The 21,670-nt window shown below is 41.3% G+C and overlaps 1 protein-coding gene across 2 annotated transcripts in view; it reads right to left on the bottom strand.

The window, feature by feature from the left end:
• Window positions 1-21,670, bottom strand: part of brsk2b (BR serine/threonine kinase 2b) — a 927,534-nt gene that overhangs the window by 632,614 nt on the left and 273,250 nt on the right. For both annotated transcript variants that reach the window (XM_070899634.1, XM_070899633.1), the window contains exon 3: window positions 1,874-2,014. In XM_070899634.1, coding sequence (XP_070755735.1) covers window positions 1,874-2,014 — 141 coding nt within the window. The remainder of the gene's footprint in view (window positions 1-1,873; window positions 2,015-21,670) is intronic.

The following is a 21,670-nucleotide window of genomic DNA, read 5'->3' as shown; positions in this document are numbered from 1 at the left end:
TTTGATGTTTCCTTTTTTCATCAATTTGTCTAACATTCCTTGCCTTCCTTAGAGCAGAGTGCCCCATCAATACTACTCCCGAATATTTTCAAATCACAATTTAAACCAATCTGGGCATCCGCTAATTATGGAGGCCCAACTCAATGCAAAATGAATTTGAGGTTCCACTATCTAATCAATAATAAGCCCCTTTAACAACTCATACCCAAAGTGACGTTTGTCATTTACTTGCTGTATGTGTTGACTTCAAAAATAAGTCAAACATTATCAGCCTATAATATACACTGACTGTTCTGGTAATGAGATATGGATTATCGCTTGTTAAATCAGCAAGATTGCATCACAATTATTCATATTTTACTGAGGTTGTCATTCCACATCAAATAGTATTGGACACACCACCTATGATATAATAACAAAACAAACTCTAGTGAATAATAAATAACATCCACAGAGGAGTGGTCTTGAGTGGCAAACTCATTTTAGACTTCAGATAAATTTATTGAATGAGAACGCCATCCTACAATAATAATTATTCTCCAAATGCGCAGCATTGTTCTTCCAACCAAACCTTTTTACCACAGCATCGTGACCTGCACAGCATTATCATTGTTTCCTTATCGCATTGGTGCCTGAAGTTTATTAATATGTTCAAGGCTGAAAAAAGTTAAGTTTGTGCTTCAAACCTTGGATCAAACTTCGGAATTGTAAACCATGGTGTAAAGAAATAGTTGCCAAACAGTTAATAGAAGCATAGTAATTCAGTACACGTTAAACCTCTCTTATCCGGAACACTCGGGACCTGGCCTGTTCTGGATAAGGGATTTTTCTGGATGAGGGGTGGTCACACTAAATTGGATGGTACAGATACTGAGCAAGGAGATATCGGGGTTGGCTGGCTTGGGGCTGGGAATGTGGCAGAGAGATCATGGTGGGGGGGCGGGGGGTGCAGTGATTGCGGGAGTCAACAGCGAGGAAGGACTTCAATTTGTTCATGTCGGAGTTCTGCGCACACGGCACCCAGTGGCCGTGAATGGTTCTGGACAAGGGGTGGCTCTGGATAAGGGAGTTCTGGATAAAGGAGGTTCAACCTGTACTCTACTGTTACATCACCAATACCCTGCTCACACTGCAAAACACCAGTTGTTCTGGATTAGGCTGATCTGATTTGAACTCAGTGTGATCTGTCATCACCTGCACTTGGCTCTATTGCTGCCCCTTTAGCATGGTGGACGCAAACAACCTACCCACCTGCAAAAGAACAAATGCATTGTGCTTTACTTAGTGTTGGGACAAGAAGTGATTGGGATTGAAGTGGACCAGTTGGATTTGAACTGTAGTGCAATACAGTTGGCTGGAGAAATTAACAGTTCAGAGTTTTAAAATCAGAGCTATGAAAATATTTCAATACCTTTGACATGTTCAGTGTTGCCAATTATTAGCTGTAGTTTCCAGCAAAATGCTAATTTACAGCTGCCTACCATGTACATATAACTTCAGAACGTTACAATAAACTCTTTTACCCATAAGGAAACTTTCCAAAGTCAAATTCAACATCTCTGCGGGATTTTGTCTAATTATCATATTTTTGATGCAAGTCTCAAGACGAATCCCCTTCCTGGTGTTAACGAATGTACTCAGATGAAAGTCATATGGTATCAAAAGATTTCTCTCAAATTATTACTTTCATCAAATTTTAATAGCATCCCAATAGTAAAGAGCCCACATGTACACAGAACCTTTCCCTGATTGATGTGATTACTCTCAGCAACTGTTGAACAGTTGTCTGGCAACAAACATGCTGCACACTGCATTTAAACACCAGCCGATTCATGTTTTCTGATTAAATGTGGTGGCAATGTTTGAAGCTTACCATATTGAATGACTATGGCAGAAATCTAATGCAGATATTATTTGTCGGAAGAACTTTCTGGCCTCTTTTGGTGTCAATCGTCCTTTTTTCACAAGATAATCGAAGAGTTCTCCCCCAGAAACATGTTCGAGCACCAAGTACCTGAAAAAAAATCAAATAACACGCAATAAGAAAAATGATGAGAGAAGATCTGAGGAACTGCATAAATCTCACCTTTTAAATTGGAGGAACAATCCATTACAGAGGTCGAAAGCGTTTTGACAGTCTTTACCTGTGTTTGCCAACCAATATGCCTTAATGGCCAAATACATTACAGCATTATAAATAATGTAACTGATGCAAAAGCATCATGTGGCTGTCCTCCTTCCCCCCAGGACCAAGACTGTGGTTCTTTAAGGTATATTTGCTCATCTCAAACATGCACTGAATTTTACTTTCTCCAGTAAATGACAGGAAATGTCACTTAATCCAGATAAGGCAAAGTCCGTAACCAGTTCACATAAAGGACCACGGGCCCCATCGTGTCCCTCCTTTTCTACCATAATCTTTGTGTTTTGTGCTGGTTACTTATAGAAATGTTTCTTCTCCCCCATCCCCCTACACACACACACTAGACCTTCAAATGTTGATTTGAATTTTTATATTGATTTTGGCAGTTCGTGACGCACTGTAAATCAAGGATAAAAATAACTGTTGGTGATACTAATGAACTAACATTTAACATTTTTAGATAACGTTACTCTGTCCACTGTTTTAGCAGAAGTGGTAACCCACTTTAAATAAAAAGTTTATATAAAATAGCATTAAACAGCAGGTAGAAGAGTATCATGCAAATGAGTCAGTATTCGTCCACTAATATCGGCAACAGTAATTTCTAGGCTTTACTATTGGAGAGGGGATAATTAGGTTTTAAAAATAAACAGATTTATATCAATAAATAAAGTTTTAAAAACAACTCTTTTTCTCCAAGGCATCAAGAGGCTTAAAGAAAGTTAAGTAAAACAAATTTAAAATTCAAACAGAGATTTCCACAGAACAGGAAGGTGTTGCTGTGGATAGTTCCAGTAAAGGAAAGATAGATTACGAAAGTAAACTTGCGCAAAACATAAAAACAGATAGTAAAAGCTTTTACCGATATATAAAACGGAAAAGAGTGACGAAAGTAAATGTTGGTCCCTTAGATGAGAAGGGGGATTTAATAATGGGAAATGTGGAAATGGCTGAGACCTTAAACAATTATTTTGCTTCGGTCTTCACAGTGGAAGACACAAAAACCATGCTAAAAATTGCTGGTCACGGGAATGTGGGAAGGGAGGACCTTGAGACAATCACTATCACTAGGGGGGTAGTGCTGGACAGGCTAATGGATCTCAAGGTAGACAAGTCCCCTGGTCCTGATGAAATGCATCCCAGGGTATTAAAAGAGATGGCGGAAGTTATAGCAGATGCATTTGTTATAATCTACCAAAATTCTCTGGACTCTGGGGAGGTACCAGTGGATTGGAAAGCAGTTAATGTAACGCCTCTGTTTAAAAAAGGGGGCAGACAAAAGGCAGGTAACTATAGGCCGGTTAGTTTAACATCTGTAGTGGGGAAAATGCTTGAAACTATCATTAAGGAAGAAATAGCGGGACATCTAGATAGGAATAGTGCAATCAAGCAGACGCAACATGGATTCATGAAGGGGGAATCATGTTTAATTAATTTACTGGAATTCTTTGAGGATATAACGAGCATGGTGGATAGAGGTGTACCGATGGATGTGGTGTATTTAGATTTCCAAAAGGCATTCGATAAGGTGCCACACAAAAGGTTACTGCAGAAGATAAATGTACATGGAGTCAGAGGAAATGTATTAGCATGGATAGAGAATTGGCTGGCTTAACAGAAAGCAGAGAGTCGGGATAAATGGGTCCTTTTCGGGTTAGAAATCAGTGGTTAGTGGTGTGCCACAGGGATCGGTGCTGGGACCACAACTGTTTACAATATACAAAGATGACCTGGAAGAGGGGACAGAGTGTAGTGTAACAAAATTTGCAGATGACACAAAGATTAGCAGGTTGTGTAGTGGGCACAGAGAGGCTGCAAAGAGATTTAGATAGGTTAAGCGAATGGGCTAAGGTTTGGCAGATGGAATACAATGTCGGAAAATGTGAGGTCATCCACCTTGGGAAAAAAAAACAGTAAAAGGGAATATTATTTGAATGGGGAGAAATTACAACATGCTGCGATGCAGAGGAACCTGGGGGTCCTTGTGCATGAAACTCTTTTTGGACCTGGGGGTCCTTGTGCATGAATCCCAAAAAGTTAGTTTGCAGGTGCAGCAGGTAATCAGGAAAGCGAATGGAATGTTGGCCTTCATTGCAAGAGGGATGGAGTACAAAAGCAGGGAGGTCCTGCTGCAACTGTACAGGATATTGGTGAGGCTGCACCTTGAGTACTGCGTGCAGTTTTGGTCACCTTACTTAAGGAAGGATATACTAGCTTTGGAGGGGGTACAGAGACGATTCACTCGGCTGATTCCGGAGATGAGGGGGTTACCTTATAATGATAGATTGAGTAGACTGGGTCTTTATTCGTTGGAGTTCAGAAGGATGAGGGGTGATCTTATAGAAACATTTAAAATAATGAAAGGAATAGACAAGATAGAGGCAGAGAGGTTGTTTCCACTGGTAGGGGAGACTAGAACTAGGGAGCACAGCCTCAAAATACGGGGGAGCCAATTTAAAACCGAGTTGAGAAGGAATTTCTTCTCCCAGAGGGTTGTGAATCTGTGGAATTCTCTGCCCAGGGAAGCAGTTGAGGCTAGCTCATTGAATGTATTCAAATCACAGACAGACAGATTTTTAACGAATAAGGGAATTAAGGGTTATGGGGAGCGGGCGGGTAAGTGGAGCTGAGTCCACGGCCAGATCAGCCATGATCTTATTGAGTGGCGGAGCAGGCTCGAGGGGCTAGATGGCCTACTCCTGTTCCTAATTCTTATGTTCTTATGTTCTTATAGCTTTACTGTGGTAACTTCAGCATCATGTGTAAGTATCAATAAAATATATGAATAGCCAATTATAAATGTATAATGATGGCATTGCCAGCATGGAGGTGGCAAATACATTTTAAAAAGGTATATTGTTAGCCACGAATTAAAAAAAAATATTGAAGTAGACTGGTAAAGTTGTGCAGAGTTACAGGGTAGTGGATGCTGCTGCACACGTGTTTTCCACATGGTGACCTTGGCCTGGCTGTCATGCTGAGGCAGCAAACACAGAAACAATGGAAGGGTGAGTTAGCTAACATTGTACTCAATGGCACTTTTATACTTTCATAATAAAGAGCCTTGGGAACAGCACTAAAATACAGGCTTGCAAGCTCTGTGCATCACTGTCCCTTGCTTACTTTAACTGGACCACCACTGGCAGTCAAGACTATTGGAGAACAGGATGCCACAATTTCCATGGCTAGAAATGAGAGAACTGCTCTGGGGTTCCACGGAAGTCAGTTCCTTTAAGTTAAAGAATGCTGTTTTTGGTAGAAGTACTGTCTGCCTGACCTCTATGACATTTCTTCAATGTACAAATTCCTTCAAACACCTCCTAGCATCTGATGAATAGTGGAATACAAAGAGTAGATTGACAATATGCCGAGGATTAGGTTGGCTATCTGCCATCATTGGATGATGCAACATGGCAGTGGAAGATGTATAAAGAGGGAGAGGAACTAACTTGCACAATAGGGCAAAAAACAGAACTAATGAAACTTATTTAGTGTGTTATACAGCAGAAACTTCTTTGTCTTGTTTCAGGTCAATTTTGTAAATCTTTTATGTACTTAAAATAATGACTTTGGTTACACTGATTTTTGAAAATATTTAGGGTTTAATACTTCGAAAAATTCTGAGGAAACAACGGAATCATTTTACAGGCTCAACATAAGCCTGAAAAACGAATGGTCATTTTGCACCATATGTGCTAAAATACACAGTGTACGGACTTCTCCCCAAAAATGACGAGTTTGAGTATTAGTTGATTAAGTTAAACACTATTAAATTTAGCAGCTCATCAAATTATGGTCTATACATATTTACATTGAATCTATTTGGAAGAAATTGAAAAGGGCTACACTGGCCATTCAGAGGAGCAGAAAGTGTTTCCTTCACTTAATCCCTCTGAACAGAAAATAAAACATCAACAGTTATAATGCTACACAGATTGTTACTATTCTTGGTACAGTGGAAATTGTTAGTCTAACTTAACCTGCAACACAAAACAAGCAAGCAGGGGAACAACATTTTCAGAAACTGAACTCCAATTGTTTTAGAACAAAATGCAATATTTTATATTTTGTGCAGTCTATATGGAGCACAATTTAGAAACCAAGGGAAAGAAACAAATTATGTGGTGATTATAGCTCCACAACACTGGTTGAGGCATGAATACCTCGCTGGTTTCATAATTGTTAATTCAACAGGAAAATTTCATTTGTCCTTTGATAACCTGCCTTTTACATGACAGCAGATTGTGAAGGAGATGCTTGTACAATTATTTATACCACATGTGTAGAGGTTATTTTGAGAGTTTGTACTTGATGGTTTTTTGTTCTGCCAACATGGTTTTGGATCGATTGCGTGCCAACACTGACAGCTGTTGGGCTCTCACTTTATTTCAGACAACTGATGAGTTCACACTGGGGACAGAGGGAGTAAAGCCACAGTCCACATATTACTCAATGCCAACAAATGTAAATGCTGCCAAAATTCACTGAAAAAATAAAAGGAAATTCTCAATTATGTAAAATTCATTCCTACTTTCTGTTCCATTGCCTCTTTTAGTCTGTCCCTCTCCTTATTCCTAGTCTATCTCTCTATTTCTCATTTCCTCTCTCCCAATCTCTTCCTTGCTTTCTTATTCCCTTCCTCACCATCGAGCCCATTCATCTCTCTCTTCTCTCCCTGCATCCTGGTCTGTCCCACTCCTCCCTGCTCGAGCAAGAATCCATATAGTCTGATGTTATTAATAACTCTTATTTATATAGTACCTTTAATGTAGTAATACATCCCAAGGCGCTTCACAGCAGTGTTAAAAAGACAAAACAGATAAATTTGACACTGAACCACAGAAGAAGAAATTAAGGCAGATGACCAAGAGCTTGGTTAAAGAGTTAAGTTTTAAGGAGCGTCTTAAAGGAGGAAAAACAGGTAGAGAGGCGGAGAGGTTTAGGGAGGGTGTTCCAGCGCTTAGGAATCAAACAGCTAAAGGCACGGCCACCGATGGTTGAGCAGTTATAATCAGGGATGAGTTACTGGTTTACTTTTCACAAAATCGGCACTCTTTTTTAGTCTTTGTATAATAACTTGTGTGTAATGTACTTGAAAAGGAAGAATTTGCAAGGTTATGGGGAAAAAGCGAGGGTCTAAATTGGACTGCTCTTTCGAACGGGTTGAATGGCATGGCAGGCTGAAAGAATCTTGCAGCACAGAAAGAGGCCAATGTGCCAGCATCGTCCAGAAAAAGAAAGTGCAAGCAAGACATATGGCCCTTTTGCCGAACAGGCACTTACATTTTGTGGAAAAAAATTGAAGTTTAAAATGGCAACCAGTGAACTGCAATAAAAAAATGAACAAAATACAGAAGCAATGAAAAGAATTAACGGATGTATAGTAAATTGTATGGAAGATTTTATGTAATAAGAAATAAGAAATGTGTAAGTAACCTAAGCATGATAACAAGTAGGTTATCCCACACTCAGAAATCATACTGTGAATGAGCAACTCGGCCAATGCAAAGCATTGTAGAGCTCTCAGACTTATTAGACAGGTTTCTTAAAAACAGGAAACAGACTGAGACACCTACAATGAGAGATAGCCGTAGGGGTTTCTAGGGACACAATGAATTGGAGAGATTATTGTAGCCCACCAACTGCGAAGTCACAGATATCCTGCAGCTTAAACCTAATTCAGTAAGTGGTATTGAACTCTGCATTTAAACTTTTGTTTGCAAATTTGTCTTGGAGAACTTGGACATGTTTGTCACTCTGGATAAATCTTATCTCATGATAATTTGCTTTAGTGGTCTGTGTTGTTTGCTCCCCTTGGACTCACAGAATTAAGTTAATACCTTTGAATATAAGCAAATAATGAAACCATTTGAGTCTTTTTTTTAATCAAACTGGTTGTAAATTTTGGTTCCTAGTTACTCACCAGTTTATAAAGCTCCAGCAATCTACTAACTTCAGGGAAAACTTACGTTTTGTGGTACAATGGCACAGTTCAATAGAGTCGTGATGCACTGGATCACAGAGTATCAGGGCGCAAATCCTCCTGTGATCCTTCTAATTGCGCTACCGTGGAGAGATGCTGACTGGAGACCAGGCTCTTAACAAACGGGGTAGGAGGATAATCAGAAGAATCAGCCTAAGCCATTCTGGCATCCTTCTGTACTGACAGTGTCACAGGAGCTTTGGCAGAGATTGGTTTGCAGATTGTTCACCCACTCTCTTGGCCAGACATATTTTTTTAAAGTGTGTCAATAGCAATCAAAACTAAAATTAACATCTGTGTCATAAGTGGTTGAATATTCATGAACTTCTAAATCCATAGACAATGTTTCAGTGATTCAGAGGACCCCCCTCTTAAGCAATAACCAGACCTGAATCTGTTTAATGTCCAGGAAAATAATTGATTAGATTAGATATACTGGATAGTATGGCCACAGAAGTGATATCAAGAGGATTTTCTCAGCTGAACTCCTATACGTGTAGCCTTAGAACATAAGAACATAAGAAATAGGAATAGGAAGAGGCCATATGTCCCCTCGAGCCTGCTCTGCCATTCAATAAGATCATGGCTGATCAGATCATGGACTCAGTTCCACTTCCCCGCCCGCCCCCATAAGCCCTCATCTCTGTTTTAAATGGGTGGCCCTTTATTCTAAGATCATGCCCTCTAGTTCTAGTCTCCCTCATCAGTGGAAACATCCTCTCTGCACCCACCTTGTCAAGCCCCCTCATAATCTTATACGTTCCGATAAGATCACCTCTCATTCTTCTGAATTCCAATGAGTAGAGGCCCAACCTACTCAACCTTTCCTCATAAGTCAACCTCCTCATCCCCAGAATCAACCTAATGAACCTTATCTGAACTGCCTCCAAAGCAAGTATATCCTTTCGTAAACATGGAAACCAAAACTGCACGCAGTATTCCAGGTGTGGCTTCACCAATACCTTATATAGCTGTAGCAAGACTTCCCTGCTTTTATACTCCATCCCCTTTGCAATAAAGGCCAAGATACCATTGGCCTTCCTGATCACTTGCTGTACCTGCATACTATTCTTTTGTGTTTCATGCAAAAGTACCCCCAGGTCCTGCTGTACTGCGGCACTTTGCAATCTTTCTCCATTTAAATAATAACTTGCTTTTTGATTTTTTCTGCCAATGTGCAGAAATAAAAGAACCTTGTAATAGAAGAACATTGTTGAATGATTTCACCAAGTAAATGTGCAGGTGTGTGATAGTAAAATGCTAGAGCTCTCACTCATGTTTTCCTCCTTGCAGAATAAATGAATAAATGAAACATTTTTCAGCAGTGCGCAGGGTTGCTCGATAAGTATATACACACTGTCGATAAATATTTTCAAATTCACTGTGCATGTTTACCTGAAGGGGATGTGAATATAAGATGGAGTAGATTTGCCATGTTTAACCATTTTTTCTGTAACAAATATTGATAAATTGTGCACATGTATAAAAACTGGATGAATCCGGGACTGTTGGTATTTTCATCACTATGTGTAAATAATAATCTTCATTTTGAACACAAATGATATAATTTTAGGACACAAGGACCCAGATTTTGCGGTCAGCAGCGAAGGAACGGCACTCGCTGCTGATCTCGAAGAAAGCTTCCCACAAAAATTTATCGGGCTCTGTGGTGTCGATTTCCTCTATTCCGACAGTACTTTGAATTAGGCACCATCTATAGGTGATCTGTGGCATCCAGGAACAGTGAAGTCATCAAGCAAGCTGAGCAGCCAATCAGATTGAAGAATTCTCACAGACAGCAAACCAGGAAGTAAAAAGCCATGATTATCATTCACTTTTCAATAATTTTACAGAAAGCAAAATAAAGATTGGGACATATAAGTGGGATTAAGGTAAAAGGCTGAGATATCGTAAACAAATTTTAAAAAAAATATGAATTTTTATTATTTTAAATATCTAAGAAATGTTTAATCATAGAATGCTGGAATAACCACTTCACACTTATAAAATTAGTTTTTCAGGGCTAGAGAGGCTGTTCAGTGGTAATTATGACTTAGAACACTTTTAAAAACTCAGTTACACCTCATTCAACAAGGCATAACACTTTCAATGGTATTTACAGCGAGAATAGTGCGTAAAAAGTTAAAGTTCACGTCAAATTATAGATTCTGTGTTGATCCCATCTGTGCAGACTGCAGCAGAGCACCCTGTGGAGGAGCAGGTTATCACGGACAGCAATTTGTGGATTTTCTCATTCAACGGCGCATGTGCGGACGCCAGAAGTTGCTGTCAGTTTTATACAGTAACGACAGCGAGCGCTGACCGTTTCACCATCATTACAACTGCAAATTCTGGGCCACGGTTTTTGTCTACAGTTAAGCCAACCATTAGAATCTGTGCTCCAGGCATTCTCTATTAATAATCTGCGATGCAGACAGTAACATTTCTACTTGTAGGCATGCATTGAGGATTTAAACACATGCCTATAGCCCTGACTATACATCTGAATATGCTGCAAATTGTTGGACAAGAACATTTCAATCATCATTTTAGGGATCCTTTACTCATCGAAACAATAAATGTAAGTGCTATGAAGTGCAACACTTCTCCATTTCACCAGAGTCAACACTGAGCAATCCCAGTTTAACTACAGCACAGGCTAAACTATGTTATAGTTCATCTCTGTTTTACCCGAGGCTAGCTTTATCCATTTCCCACATCCGTGCAGTGCCTCTGATTACCAATTATAAATCCAATTATTGCTGATTTATAAGCAATTTTGTGCTGTGGACATACCCATAGGAACTAAGTTAAGACTCTTCAAACTCTTTCGTTATAGCCATTATAGAGAAGAGACTATCATCTTACTACTCTTGATTCTAAATCCTGGTCTCGGAGGCAAAACCCTGGACTCAGACATCCGACTTACCGGCACCACCCAGTCAGACACCTGGTGAGCAGTGTTCGATGAGCATGTGGGAATAAAAAGTACAATAATGTACCAGCAAATAGTGAGGGGCATCACCATTTAAAGCAGCTGTTCTCTAAAAGGAGAATGTGCGCAGGGATCTGTGGGCGCCAGAGGGACTGGAGTGCATCATCAACCCCAGCAACCAAATTTTAATTTGATCATTTAAGTTTAAAGTGTAATTTGTTTAATTTGCCGGCTTTAGTGCCCCCCCGCCCCCCGGCCCCGCTTTTAGCCAGGGAGCACTTATATAACTTCTGTTTTTAGTGCCCTAAACCTCCCCCCCCCCGCAAGAAAAAAGGAGAAAAAAATTACTTTGGAGTGTGACCGCCCTTGCAGGGTGCATTTGTTGAAAGTGCACAACTGGTAATGTGTAGTGCGATTGTTAAACCTTTGCTAATACTGCTACAACTACAGTGAGAGTGAGAGTGAACTCAGGACCCTGTGAGAAGAGGAGGAAGAAAAGCTGCGCAGGGATCTGCTGGATGTATAGTTAATTATAATGGGTATATTTTTCAAGGCAAGCATGAACTTTTATATGTGTCCAACCAAAGTTAAGGTAGAAAATGAGTATTATATAATACCTAATTAAATTATTCAGAAAAAGTAGTGAATGTAGCAAATGGCTCGACAACACAATATAAAAATATATTATATAATATATTTATATATATACAAAATATATTATATGAACTGACTGTTCCTATGTGATCTGTCATTTTTATCATAGAAGACTATATTTTTAATATTTCTTTATGAAATTTTAGCAACTGACAGGTGGCCAATTTTACGTGGTTATCTCTTGCTGGAAATAGACCATCTGTGAAAGCATTTTATTTGTGTCGTGTTATCACGTTGAAGAATATCCCAGTACAATGTTTACACTTCTGTCGGGGCAGACTGCCTAAGAAAGTGTTAGTTACCAAGCCATTGGGCCAGAAATTGCAGACGGAGGCTTCCGACCGAAATTTTGTTACAAAAGTACCCGGTGGTCCCGGAGGAACAAACACAGCCACTCTGAGGCCTAGATGTGCAGCCCAGCACAGAGGCCCCGCAATACAAGAGCACACACGCAACCTGGGATCATGTGGGCCTGGACCACCAATGAACGTGGAGTATTCTCATTGGTAGTAATGGTGACTTCTGTTTGTACAGACCTCCCATTACTATCAATGAGAATACCCCCTAAAACACACAAACACAAAACATGAATAAAAAAAACACCTCACATTTAAAATTAATTGAAATTGAACTAAATTAAATATTTTAGAAAAATATTTATTTATTAACATTTTTTTAAAAATATGTTTTAATAGGGTCAATAATAAACTTACCTTAGCGGACAAGGTTTTTAATATAAAACTTAGTGATATAATTGATTTTTCTATCTTTTAAAACTCTTACGCTGGTAAAAGCAGGCCTTACGCCTGCTTTTACTAGGCATGAGTTTGAAGGACATTCGCTGGGCAGAAGTTGGGCAAATAGCCCAAATCTCCACCCGCGAAGGCCCTTCTCCCGAGGATATGTACGATCTGTCAACAATTCGTGCGCCTAAACCTGGAACTTAAGGGGCCTCTTTGGGCATGTGCGCACATCATACACACCTGGAAAGGCTACAATTTACAGCCCACTATCTAACCTGGCTGTAGGAAGGAGACACGACTAATCATTTGGGATTGCTAGCTCAGCAGGTGGAAAACCCAACCTCACTCAGTATGAGAGTTGCTGTGTCTCACAAGTGCAAACATTGTACTGGGATAGCTGGCCAGGTGAACTGTTGTCTTTGACTTTGCTGAATACAATGTTCCATTTTTGATCTTCCTTTGTACCATGTCAGCCTTCAAAGATCACAAAACATGAGGGGATGGTGACCGAAACCACGGTCAAACAGATGGGTTTTGTCCAGGCTTCTGAAGGTGAGATGAAAAGTAAAAATTGTAGAGGGGGCTTAAGGAGAGAGTTCCAGAGTGTAGAACGATACCAGATGGTGGGGTGGGGACCTTGGGTTGGTGATGGACAGTAGGCTAGAGTTAGAAAGCAAATTTACTATAATTGGAAAAACAACCTTATATGTTCCTCCATAAGATGTAATATCTACTGTGTGACTCTTGGCCGTATTTTCCTTTGAGCTACGTAGGGTGCATTTATATTGGCGAGTCTGATGCTCATAAGTTTATTATTGCTGGCAGTGGGAAAATCCAGTGCTGCTGCAGCCTAGGGACCGGGAGCCCATTGATTATAGAGCATCGGGGATCATTTCCATGGAAATGGTTGAGATAATGGATAAGATTGAGGAGTCCACTGCATGCATCTGTAACGCAATGCAGAATACCCTGGGGAGTGTGGCGTCCAGGAAATATCTGCAGCAACAAGGTGCCAGGAGGAATAACTAAGGAAATAATGGCTTCTGGGGTGACAGCTACCACTGTTTCAATAAATGCTTTGAGGGTCAGCCTCAATGCAACACTTTCACAGAGCTTCTAAGACTTAATTGGGACTAGGTGGTCTGCTCTCACACTGACCAATACCACCTCTGAGCCTAGCACCAGTAGGCTATAAGAAGGATAACAGTTGTCATTATCTCTCATAAGCCTAGTGCTAAAAGCTCCCTCTGGGCGAAGTACCCGTTAACGTAGTAAATAAAGGATACTGAAACGGAATTCTCAGGGGCAGCAGCTTCACTGACATGAGGTTATTTCAGTCCTTTAAAACTTAATTCCCAGCCTCCTGTCAGTAAAGGACCACTCAGCAGAAGCATGAGTTAGTAAAAATTTAGGCACAGGGTAGACGCAACAGTAAGTATCAATAGTTGGTCTTTAAAATTAGTTAGAATTTGGAAATTATTGTACTGAAAAGTGAAAACTGTTTGACTACATAGCATTCAGAGTTTATTTCTCTGCATGTGTGCAACTTTTTTGGACCGTGTTGATGAAATGTGTGAATGTGAAATTTCTATTACAGAGGCAAGGCACCAAGTCTTAATGGGCCATTGGAGAAGTGGGGGGTGCGGGCAGGGGGAGGGAGGTGGTAACCAGCCACGAGGGAAAGATTTTTATTTCTGCACAACTTATTTTTTATTGAAAGCAGTAAGATGCTGCCTCCTTCCTCTGGCTGCATGATGATGGATTGCTTGCTCCACCATGTCTGCCTACTGTGCAATCCCTGCTTACTTAGGAATGGAAGGCTATCTCCCTCTTCTTTGGTGTTACCCTTTTCAGCTTCAGGAAGTGGTAATCCTTTCTGTATTGTAATATTATGCAACGTGCAGCAAGCTGCACTAATTCTGGACGTTCTTGCTAGGCTGTACTACATTGCTCCACCCAAACACCCAACATGAGACTTCAGAATGGTAATGGTCTGCTCTATCAATCTTCTTGGGCCTCATTATATTTGTTCTCCCCACCCCCTCCTCCCGTGGATGCCAAAACGGAATCATTAGTCATCCACGGTCATCAATCAACTCTCCTGAAACGTGGTTCTGAATCATCAGGACTGGCGTGATGGTTTGTTGTCTGATAAAGATGCCATGAGAACTTCCAGGACAAAGGATGTTAACATGCAAGATCATACAAGCTGGACGTTGATAGAATGAAACCCCTTCCTATTAATGATATCGAAGGGGTTGCTGCTGTATGGGGCTTTCAAGATCATATATTCTGTCAATACACCTATGGGGATTCTCCCAGTCTGTAGAATTGATTTGCTCAGTCCCTTTGTTGTGAAAGTTCCATTGAGAAGCTTCTAAATCGCGAGGCCCATCTGAAAGGATCATCGGTGATCTTGTTTATAGAGTGGCGAGCAGCTGCCTGACGAATGTGACAAAGGTAACACAGGCTGTCAAACAAGAAAGATCTAGCTGCAAAAATTCACTTTTGTGCTACAGATAATATTGTGCTCCTTGCCGCAAGTCTTCATGCTGCAGCTTGGATAACTCTCCAAACGCCTTTGGGTGAGCAAAGCATTGTGAGGCACTGACAGGCAGAGAATTCTAATTAAGACCTTCAAGGTCTGCAAATCCTGTCAAGTGGTATTGACATGATGCAAACAAATAACTTCTGTGATATTTCATTCTAAGTTCTTCCTATCCAGCCTCTTTAATTTCCTCACCCTCCTTCTCTTCATAATACAAGAGAGGGATTCTCATTGGGAAACCCATTCCCCTGCACCCAGTCCAAAAATTAACCTTCTTGAGCAGGAACAAAAGTAGGCTATTCAGCCCCTCGAGCCTGCTCCAACATTCCTTTAGATCCTGACTGATCTGCAGCACAACTTAATTTAACCGTCTTAGTTTCATATCCCTTTATAACCTTACCGAACAAAAATCTAGCGAGCTCAGTCTTGAAAGTTCCAATTGATCCAGCATCCACAGCCTTTTGCGGGTAGAAAATTCCAGATTTCTACGACTCTTGGTGTGAAAACACACTTCATGATTTCCCTCCTAAATGGCTTAGCTCAAATTTTAAGATTATGTCCTCTCATTCTCGATTTCCCCACCAGAAGAAATAGTTTCTCTCTATATACTCTATTGAATCCTTTTAACAGTTTAAACATCTCGATCATCCCGCAATCTTTTATACTCGAGGGATTACAACCTGTCTTCATAATTTAACCCTCTCAGCTTTAACCCTATCTTTCTGGTGAATCTGCACTGCACACCATCCAAGGCTATCGACCCAGAAATTCCGACCTCACGGAGTGTGTACGGACCCGGGAAGGCATCGCAAAAGCTGGTTTTCGGCGCACAATGCGCACGCGCTGAAAATTGGCTTTTCCAATCTGTCACGCTGGAGCTTGACAGATCCTCCATATCTCCACATCTAGGACAATTGCATGGGCAAGATTGCGGTATTTGCCCATATCTTGCCCAGCGGATGTCCTGAAAACTCTTGTGCCTAATAAAAGCAGGCGCATGACCTACTTTTACAGGTATAAGAGTTTTAAAAGACCCCAAAAATTATAAAATAAAATTTTAAAAACACATTTTATTGTTTAAAAACCCTCCCCACTATGGTAAGTTTAATTTAAACCATAATTTAAACAACTTTTTTAAAATTCAGAAAAATATGTATTTTTTTAGAATAGATAAATAACTAATTTAAATTAATAAAAATATGTGGTGTATTTTTTCTATTTTTTGTTAGAGTTTTGTGTGTTTGGGAGGGAGTTCACATTCGTAATAATGGGAACTCCAACTTAGAGTCCCCATTATTATGAATAAGAAAATACTTTACCTTGATTGGCTGCCCAGAGCCATGTGACTGCAGCTCCAGCCCTGCGCACGTCCTGACGTGCACGCACTGCGAAGCGCAGTCAGTGGAGGCCTCAGGACTGGAAACTCGCATGGGCGGAGCAGGAACAGGTAGGTGCGCATTCTTTTTAACTTTTTCCCTCAATCACCTGCGGGAAGCAGTTGACCAGGATTTCTGGGCCAATATATCCTTCCTGAGCCCAAAATTGAATGCAGGGCTCTGACCAAGGCTCTGTACAACTGAAGCATAACTTCCTTCCCTTGTCATTCCAGTTCCTTTGAGATAAAGACCAATATTCCATTAGCCCTTTTGAATGTGTCTACTAGCTTTAAATGTTTTGTGTACTTGGACTCCCAAACCTCTACTCCTCTACAGTTCCTAGGTTCTTACCATTTAGAAAATAAACTGATTTATCTTTCTTGGGTCCAATGTGAATGACCTTATGCTTGCTCACATTGAACTCTATCTGCCATAGTTTTGCTCACTCACTTAATCTGTCTATGTCTCTTTGAAACTTCCTGCTGCCATCTGCACTACTTACTGTCCCTCCTAATTTAGTGTGATTTTCAAAGTTGGATACACAACTTTCTATTCCTTCATTCAAGTCATTAATAAATATGGTGAAAAGTTGAGGCCTCAGAACAGATCCTAGGGAACACCACTTGTCATATCCTGCCAAATGGAGTACATACCCTTTATCCCCAATCTCTGCCTCTTGTCTCCCAATCAATTTAAATCCAAGTCAAAATGCTACCTTCAATTCCATACAATTGCATTTTTGCCAATAATCATTTGTCTGGAACCTTATCGAATGCCTTTTGGAAGTCCATATAGGTAACATCCATAGATGCTATCTAGTGTACCTTATTAGTGACCTCCTCAAAAAACTCAATGAATTCAAGTACTTGCTGTAAATGGCAGAAGTCTTCAGAGAAGTTCTAGAGGAACAAACAGCAAAAATGAATGCCGAGGCAAAGTTTCAGAAAGATGGCCTCGTCGATGCTATATTTACCACATGGTTACCACTGAGCTAGTCATACCAGCAATTATATAATGATAGTGTTTACCAAAGTTGGATTAGGGGCACTATTTGAGGGAAAAATGTCTGGAAATCTCACTCACACACACTTTCCCACCCACCCACCCCCATTTAGCTGTCGCAGAGCAGGTGAGAATGGAACTTGTGGATTTTACCACTGAGAATTCTGATGACCACTCTTTGGGATGGGATCATGGTAGTAGGTCGCATCACCCTATTTTCGTCCTTTTTTAATGCTTCCAAATCGGAGATGGAGGAGCGGGAGATTGAGAGGCCTATAAAAAGCCCGAGAGTTCTGGAGTTCGGGCAGTCGGAGGAGCGGAAGATCGAGAGGCCTATAAAAGGCCCGATAATTCGGAAGTTCGGGCAGTCGGAGGAGCGGGAGATCGAGAGACCTATGAAAGCCCGAGAGTTCGGGTGTTCCGGCAGTCGGAGGAGCGGGAGATTGAGGCCCATAAAAGATCCGAGAGTTCGGGAGTTCGGACAGTCGGAGGTGCCAACTGGTGCAGGGGCAGAAGGTAAACAAAGAAGTAAAAATAAATCTAAGTGTGATGTCACAGCCAAGCGGGTAAGTGATTGGCTGATGGATTGGTGAGTATTTTATCTTTTTCTTATCTTATCAGTGGGAAACCTTTGGCAGGGTTGCCAAATTAAGTTAATCTAAGGGTTAAGTCGTGGCAGGAGAGCCCAGATCCATGTCATGCTCCTCCTGTGCTATGTGGGAAATCAGGGACGCTTCCAGTGTCCTGACTACTATGTGTGTAGGAAGTGTGTCCAGCTGCAGCTCCTGACAGATGGCATTGCGGCACTGGAGCTGCGCATGGATTCACTCTGGAGCATCCGTGATGCTGAGGATGTCATGAATAGCACGTTTAGTGAGTTTGTCACACGGCAGCAAAAGGGTACACAGGCAGAATGGGTGACCAGCAGGAAGAGCAGGGGAAGGAAGGTAGTGCAGGGGTCCCCTGCTGTCATCTCCCTCCAAAACAGATATATCATTCTGGGTACTGTTGGGGGAGATGGCTCATCAGGGGAAGGCAGCAGCAGCCAAGTTTATGGCACCATGGGTGGCTCTGCTGCACAGGAGGACAGGAAAAAGAGTGGGAGAGCTATAGTGATAGGGGATTCTACTGTAAGGGGAATAGATAGGTGTTTCTGCGGCCGCAAACGAGACTCCAGGATGGTATGTTGCCTCCCTGGTGCAAGGGTCAAGGATGTCTCAGTGCTGCTGCAGGGCATTCTGGAGGGGGAGGGTGAACAGCCATCTGTTGTGGTGCATACGATATAGATAAAAAAAATGTGATGAGGTCCTACAAGCTGAATTTAGGGAGCTAGGAGTTAAATTAAAAAGTAGGACCTCAAAGATAGCAATCTCAGGATTGCTACCAGTGCCACGTGCTAGTCAGAGTAGGAATAATAGGAAAGTTCAGATGAATACATGACTTGAGGAGTGGTGCAAGATGGAGGGATTCAAATTCCTGGGATATTGGAACCGGTTCTGGGGGAGGTGGGACCAGTACAAATCGGATGGTCTACACCTGGGCAGGACCGGAACCGATGTCCTAGGGGGAGTATTTGCTAGTGCTGTTGGGGAGGGTTTAAACTAATATGGCAGGGGGATGGGAATCTACGCAGAGAGGCAGAGGGAAGTAAAAAGGGGGCAGAAGCAAAAGGTCGGAAGAAGAAAAGCAAGAATGGAGGACAGAGAAATCAAGGGCAAAAATCAAAAAGGGCCACATTGCAACATAATTCTAAAAGGACAAAGAGTGTAAAAAAATAATGCCTGAAGGCTCTGAGTCTCAATGCGAGGAGCATTCGTAATAAGGTGGATGAACTGACTTCGCAGATAGCTGTTAATGGATATGATGTAATTGGGATTATGGAGACATGGCTCCAGGGTAACCAAGGCCAGGAACTCAACATCCAGGGGTATTCAACATTCAGAAAGGATAGACAGGAAGGAAAAGGAGATGGGGTAGCGTTACTGGTTAAAGAGAGGATTAACGCAATAGTAAGGAAGGACATTAGTTTGGATGATATGGAATCTATATGGGTAGAGCTGTGAAACACCAAAGGGCAGAAAACGCTAGTGGGAGTTGTGTATAGACCACCAAACAGGAGTAGTGAGGTTGGGGATGGCATCAAACAGGAAATTAGGGACGCGTGCAATAAGGGTACAGCAGTTATCATGGGTGGCTTTAATCTACATATGGTAGATGGTAATCTACATAAACTAGTAGCAGTACTGTGGAGGAGGATTTTCTGAAGTGTATAAGGGATAGTTTTCTACACCAATATGTCGAGGAACCAACTAGACAGCAGGCCATCCTAAACTGGGTGTTGTGTAACGAAAGAGGATTAATTAACAATCTGGTCGTGTGAGGCCCCTTGGGCAAGAGTGACCATAATATGGTAGAATTCTTCATTAAGATGGAGAGTGAAACAGTTAATTCAGAGACTAGGATCCTGAACTTAAAGAAAGGTAACTTCGATGGTATAAGATGTGAATTGGCTAGGATAGACTGGCGAATAATACTTAAAGGGCTGACGGTGGATAGGCAATGGCAGACATTTAAAGATCACACTGATGAACTACAACAATTTTACATCCCTGTCTGACGTAAAAATAAAAAGGGGAAGGTGGCTCAACCGTGGCTAACAAGGGAAATTAGGGATAGTGTTAAATCCAAGGAAGAGGCATATAAATTGGCCAGAAAAAGCAGCAAACCTGAGGACTGGGAGAAATTTAGAATCCAGCAGAGGAGGACAAACGGTTTAATTAGGAGGGGGAAAATAGAGTACGAGAGTAAGCTTGCAGGAAACATAAAAACTGACTGCAAAAGCTTCTATAGATATGTGAAGAGAAAAAGATTAATGAAGACTAATGTCGGTCCCTTGCAGTCAGAATCAGGTGACTTCATAATGGGGAGCAAGGAAATGGCAGATCAATTGAACAAATATTTTGGTTCTGTCTTCACTAAGGGAACACACGAATAACCTCCTGAAAATAATAGAGGACTGAGGGTCTAGCGAGAAGGAGGAACTGAAGGAAATCCTTATTAGTCAGGAAATTATGTTCGGGAAATTGATGGAATTGAAGGCCGATAAATCCCCAGGGCCTGATAGTCTGCATCCCAGAGTACTTAAAGAAGTGGCCCTAGAAATAGTGAATGCATTGGTGATCATTTTCCAACATTCTATAGACTCTGGATCTGTTCCTATGGATTGGAGAGTAGCTAATGTAACCCCATTTTTTAAAAAAGGAAGGAGAGAAAACGGAATTATAGACCAGTTAGCCTGACATCGGTGCTGGGGAAAATGTTGGAATCAATTATTAAAGATGTAATAGCAGCGCATTTGGAAATCAATGACAGGATCGGTCCAAGTCAGCATGGATTTATGAAAGGGAAATAATGCTTGACAAATCTTATAGAATGTTTTGAGGATGTAACTAGTAGAGTGGACAAGGGAGAAGCAATGGATGTGGTGTATTTGGACTTTCAAAAGGCTTTTGACAAGGTCCCACACAAGAGATTAGTGTACAAAATTAAAGCACATGGTATTGGGGGTAATGTAGTGACGTGGATTGAGAACTGGTTGGCAGACAGGAAGCAGAGAGTCGGGATAAACGGGTCCTTTTCAGAATGGCAGGCAGTGACTAATGGGGTACCATATGGTTCAGTGCTGGGACCCCAGCTCTTTACAATATACATTAATGATTTAGACAAAGGAATTGAATGTAATATCTCCAAGTTTGCAGATGACACTAAGCTGGGTGGTGGTGTGAGCTGTGAGGAGGATGCTAAGAGGCTGCAGGGTGACTTGGGTGGGTTAGCTGAGTGGGCAAATGCATGGCAGATGCAGTATAATTTAGATAAATGTGAGGTTATCCATTTTGGTGGTAAAAACAAGAAGGCAGAATATTATCTGAATGGTGACTGATTAGGAAAAGGGGAGGTGCAACGAGACCTGGGTGTCATGGTATATCAATCATTGAAAGTTGGCATGCAGGTACAGCAGGTGGTGAAGGCGGCAAATGGCATGTTGGCCTTCATAGCGAGAGGAATTGAGTATAGGAGCAGGGAGGTCTTATGCAGTTGTATAGGGCCTTGGTGAGGCCTTAGCTGGAATATTGTGTTCCATTTTGGTCTCCTAATCTGAGGAAGGACATTCTTGCTATTGAGGGATTGCAGCGAAGGTTCACCAGATTGATTCTCGGGATGGCAGGACTGACATATGAAGAAAGACTGGATCGACTAGGCTTATATTCACTGGAATTTAGAAGAAT

Source organism: Pristiophorus japonicus, chromosome 14 (assembly GCF_044704955.1).
Source record: "Pristiophorus japonicus isolate sPriJap1 chromosome 14, sPriJap1.hap1, whole genome shotgun sequence".
Classification (NCBI taxonomy): Eukaryota; Metazoa; Chordata; class Chondrichthyes; family Pristiophoridae; genus Pristiophorus; species Pristiophorus japonicus.
Note: the sequence above shows the minus strand (reverse complement) of the source record. Positions and strands in the feature narration are given on the sequence as shown.